The sequence below is a fragment of the Lontra canadensis genome, unplaced genomic scaffold, assembly GCF_010015895.1.
Source record: "Lontra canadensis isolate GAN:19392208 unplaced genomic scaffold, GSC_riverotter_1.0 scaffold26, whole genome shotgun sequence".
NCBI classification, from domain to species: domain Eukaryota; kingdom Metazoa; phylum Chordata; class Mammalia; order Carnivora; family Mustelidae; genus Lontra; species Lontra canadensis.
Genome location: NW_022631020.1, coordinates 22,292,757 through 22,298,317, shown reverse-complemented (window position 1 = coordinate 22,298,317; position 5,561 = coordinate 22,292,757). Strand labels below are relative to the sequence as shown.

At 36.8% G+C, this 5,561-nt stretch overlaps 1 protein-coding gene across 1 annotated transcript; it reads left to right on the top strand.

The window, feature by feature from the left end:
* Positions 1–2,055: 2,055 nt before the first annotated feature.
* LOC116871552 (60S ribosomal protein L39-like) lies at positions 2,056–2,439 on the top strand. Its single transcript, XM_032864265.1, has one exon. It carries the CDS (start codon positions 2,074–2,076, stop codon positions 2,227–2,229), a length of 156 nt encoding a protein of 51 aa, XP_032720156.1. The 5' UTR covers positions 2,056–2,073; the 3' UTR covers positions 2,230–2,439.
* Positions 2,440–5,561: the final 3,122 nt, after the last annotated feature.

Below are 5,561 nucleotides of genomic sequence, written 5' to 3'. Positions count from 1 at the left end.
AGAGGTAACCCACGGAATGGGAGAAGATATTTGCAACTGACACTACAAAGGGCTGATATCTAAGATCTATAAAGAACTCCTCAAACTCAACACACACAAGACAGATAATCACATCAAAAAATGGGCAGAAGACATGAACAGACACTTCTTAAAGAAGACATACAAATGGCTAACAGACACATAAAAAAATGTTCATCCTCATTAGCCTTCAGGGAGATTCAAATCAAAACCATATTGAGATACCACCTTACACCAGTTTGAATGGCTAAAATTAACAAGACAGTAAACAACAAGTGTTGGAGAGGATGTGGAGAAAGGAGAACCCTCTTACACTGTTGGTAGGAATGCAAGTTGGTGCAGCCATTTTGGAAAACAGTGTGGAGATTCCTTAAGAAATTAAAAATAGAGGTTCCCTATGACCCTGAAATTGCACTACTGAGTATTTACCTCAAAGATACAGATGAAGTGAAAAGAAGGGCCATATCTACCCCAATGTTCATAGCAGCAATGGCCACAGTAGCCAAACTGTGGAAAGAAACTAGATGCCCTTTAACAGACAAACGGATAAAGAAGCTATGATCCATATATACTATGGAGTATTATGCCTCCATCAGAAAGGATGAATACCCAACTTTTGTATCAACATGGACAGGACTAGAAGAGATTATGCTGAGAGAAATAAGTCAAACAGAGAGAGTCAATTATCATATGGTTTCACTTACTTGTGGAGCATAAGAACTAACATGGAGGACATTGAGAGATGGAGAGGTGAGTTGGGGGAAATCAAGGGGGAGACAAACCATGAGAGACTGTGAACTCTGAGAAACAAACTGGGGGTTTGGGAGGGGAGAGGGGTGGGGGGGTTGGGTGAGCCTGGTGGTGGGTGTTAAGAAGGGCATGTATTGCATGGAGCACTGGGTGGTGTGCATAAACAATGAATTTTGGAACACTGAAATAAAATAAAACAAAATGAAATAAAATAAAATAAAAACTTCTAACAGAAAAGAAAAAAAGAATAAATAAAATTATATAATTAAAAGAAATCAGGTTATTGAAGCATAGTTTATATACTCTATCCTTTCAAGTGTATGGTTTGATGAATAAAATTATATAACTTTTGAAATAATTATTTATTAGCAAATTGGTTTTAATAAACCTGATGGATGTGAAAGTTTTTTTCAAAAACCATTTTCAAAAAGAAAATTCTCTCTAAAAATAAGTATATTTATTCACTATGTGTAAAAAGGAAAAAAAATTTATCCTCACTATATTGATTTTCTGAACAATAAAAACAACATAAGCAAAATAATCATTCTTGGCGTATTGTCCATAAATTTACAGAACCCTTTGTTGTATTTCTCTCCATCATTTTTCTAAAGAATGTACTTTTTCCAATGTGGCCTTAGTATCTGGATTTTTCTTTCATAAAACTGCCTGCAGTCTTTTTTAGTGTTAAATTTTATTGTTTAAAATTTGAAATCGTGACACCTTATTTACTCTTCTTTGCAAAACACAATATTTAAAATGAAGAATATCCTCTCTTTACTAGCTCTGGGATATGTGGTAAGGTCAGAGCAAATCCTATTGAGGACATCCCCAGTCCTGATTTTTTCTTTTTGGCTAGGGATAATAGATTGTTAAATATTTGAGCTCCTTTTTTGTACAATTATGGTCTTTTTTCCTTCATTCAAATTATCTTCTCAAATATTTTTGTAAGACAAAACTCTCTAATACACTTATATGTACACTTATTTATAATTTAATATAAATTATTATTTTATACTATAATATACCTTATTGTTTATAATATATAATATAATTATAAATAAATTATTATAATTTATTATAAATTTATTTATAATTTATAACTTAATTATAATTCTTTGGATTATTATACAAATGTTGATGCTATAACATAATACCCTTTCTCAACTTCCTTTTTACTTCTGTAAAAAATATGAAATTTTTTTCAACAACAAAAGCTCTATCAAAATATGGTTCCCACGAGTGAAGAGATTCTAAAATACAATCCTGGGCCGCCATCCTGCCGTGTACTGCTTGCTGTTATTGACCATGTCTTCTCACAAGACTTTCAGGATCAAGCAATTCCTGGCCAAGAAACAAAAGCAGAATCGTCCCATTTCTCAGTGGATTCTGATGAAAACTGGTAATAAAATCAGGTACAACTCCAAGAGGAGGCACTGGAGGAGAACCAAGCTGGGTCTCTAAGGCATCCCACATCACGCGATGACACACCTAATTGGCACCACATATTTAATGAGGCTACTTGAAGATCATGTGTTCTATTCCGTCACCCTGTAAACACCTTCTGCCTGGCCAATAGATACCATTTATCAGCGAAAGATTTTTCTGTTACTATAGCTCTGCACCAGTGGGTTGGTTTGGTAATAAATGTGAGGCCTTTGAGCTGTAAAAAAATAAATTAATTAATTAGATTAAGTTAAATACAATCCCAGGGGGTCCTGGGTGGCTCAGTTGGTTCATCTTCTGACTCTTGATCTCAGCTCACATCATCTGGTCACGAGTTCAAGCTCCATATTGGAGCTACTTCCTAGTGTGGAGCCTACTTAAAAAAAAAAAATCAATAAAATACATACATACATACATACAATTATGGCATCTTACAATCAAATCTTGGATAAAGAGTGAGCCCTTATCATTTAATGTATTTAGTTCCTTTTTGCTTTTGTAAGGGTCAATTTCAGCACCTTCATATCTCTAGGCTTTATTTCTAATCATTGCAGTTTGAAGGTTTTTTTTAATGCTCCACATATTGGCTGCTTTGGTTAAAGACTTCCAGCTGATTCTAAACAAAATACAACCATAATTTAGAGGACTTGTTTACAGAAAGCACAGTACCATTAGAAAGCACCATACCACTGGCTGATTTACAAAGTAATATTTCAAAAAGACACTTCTTTTTTTAAAAGATTTATTTATTTTATATGTAGAGAGAGAGTAAGAGTGAGAGGGTGCAGGTGGTGGGAGAGACAGAGGGAGAGGGAGAGAGAGAATCTCAAGCAGACTGCCTGCTGAGTGCCCAGTGAGGGGCTTGATTCCACGACCCTGAGATCGAGACCTTAATAGACACCTGGACACTCAATTGACAGAGCCACCCAGGTGTCCCTTAAGAAGATACTTCTAAACTCTAATCCATGTCAGGCGTTAAGGTGAGAAAGAATTTACTGCTATACTGAAATAATTTTGTATTCAATATTTAGAAGTCCAGTTACTTTGTGTAAATACTAAAATATATTTCCATGATGGCCAGTACATTACCACAAGTTTTTGCATGCGATTACGAGCCATGGGAACACCAGCACTAGTTCCGAGAACCTGTCTGTTCCAAAGTTCCTTCATTTAGTGGGAATACTGTGTTGAATCATGACAGTGTTCTACCACATTTGCTTTTTTATTAGTATCACACACACAAAATTTTATCTTCCTTGTTGAACTTTGGTGGGTTCCTAATAGTGTGCACCATGGTGTGAGATATTTCAGCATTTTCAGAATAGCCTCCTAAAACGGTCCTCTATTCCATGAAATAAATTAAATAACCAAATGATTCTTGGAATTTAACTTAATTTATTTTTTATTTACTGACATATTTTTTATTACTGACATAAAACAGGAGTTATTTTAATATGTGCCAAAGTCTTCTGTTAATGCAGTCAACATACTATAGTCATCACTTCACTTTTCACACATGTAAAAGAAAACCTGGAACAAAAATGGGGAAAATGAGTTTATAAGAGCAGTCCCTGGGTCTAAATGAAAAGTCATGCCTCATAGAATGAAATGTACACATACCTGTAGCTGCACATATGAAATGACCATTTTTGGGCATAGTCCTCTTAAACTCACTAGTAGGCTTTGTAATAGATGTTGATGTTTTTTCAACATAGGAGTCTTCTGGTTTTGGCCCCAGTGGTGGATACTAATGTCAGCAAACATTTTGCCCTATTAACATTCTGTGTTAATGGCAACAAACGTATGTCACCAGCTGTTCTCTGAGAAGCGGAAATTCTGAACTTAATTTTGAACGTGCATTTTTATTTTTTTGAGATCATTGCTACCAGAAGAGTTTATTGAAAGATAGAAATGCTTTATCAAACAAACAATAAATAAGTAATTTAAAAATGATTAATATGCTTTAAGGTTGGACTACTCAGGCTGTGTTCTTTTATATATTTCTCTTGTATCTGACTTGTGATTTCTCACATTTCTCACTGACGCCATCTGGGGACCTGGGAACCTTGTGCTGCTTGTAGTTCATGGCCCGGGCAAGGATCCACTGGCAGGTGCATCCCCTCTGGGTCTAGAAGGAATTAATTCCCCCCATCTACTCCTCTCCGAACAGCTTCGTTTGACCAGCCACAGGACCAGCGTGTTGCCCCTGAAGCAAGGTGGTGGTTACACTGTATCACAAAAGGGCAAAGGGATGCCTTACCACCGTTACCACTGCTGTCTTTCTTATTTAACCAAATGTTAAAAGTGCAATTGTTGTCTGTGCATGAAGCTCGCACACTAAGGGCTACAAGTGAGGCAGATACCTGAACCAAGTATCTGAGAGCTCTATCACACCTCTTTCCACTCATTTTTTTTTAAATTTAATTAAAAAATTAATATCAGGAATAAAATACTATCAGGAATATTGCCTTATTTTGAAAAATGAAAAAATCTGTAACCAGTGTTGAACCAGACAGACCATACACCAGGACAGCCGGAGTGAAACAGGCATGTCCTGGGGAAACTGGTACAAAGGTCACCTTGGTAATGATAAGGAGCAGAGGAGTGGGGCTATAGCCAGAGTGGGATATAAGGCCAAATGAATGTTTGTCCCTGGTTTTTAAGATAGAAGAGACTAAGAGATGCCCTGACCATTACAGGGTTTGGGTTAAAAGACTTATAACACAGACTGGAACCTTCAAAAAGAACTTTTCTGGAAGAGACCATCCCTGAGCTGGGGTTGACTAGAATAGTGTTGAGGAGGAAGTTTTGGGGATGGGGCATCACAGTGGAGGGACCATCATAATAAAGACAGGTTAAGTGAAGTGAAACCCTAAGCATAGAAGCAAATTTCTTTTTTCTTTCCCTTCCTTCCTTCCTTCCTTCCTTCCTTCCTTCCTTCCTTTTAAAGATTTTATTTATTTATTTGACACAGAGAGAGAGAGACAGCGAGAGAGGGAACACAAGCAGTAGAGGTAGAGGAGGAAGCAGGCTCTCCACTGAGCAGGGAGCCTGATGCAGGGCTCGATCCCAAGACCCTGGGATCATGACCTAAGTGGAAGGCAGATACTTAACGACTGAACCACTCAGGTGCCCCAGAAGAAAATTTCTTAAAAGAATATATATAAAGGAACAGAGGAATGGATCAAGGAAAGAATCCTAAAAAATGAGGAGGCAAAGTGGAAAAAAAAAGTCAATGAGACAGAGAAAGGTCAAGGTCAGAAGAGCACAAGGTCTTTGAAGTCAAAAGAGGGAATGTCCCACAGAATCAAGTGCAGCAGAAGACCAGAAATGTTAGATTTGACCACTGA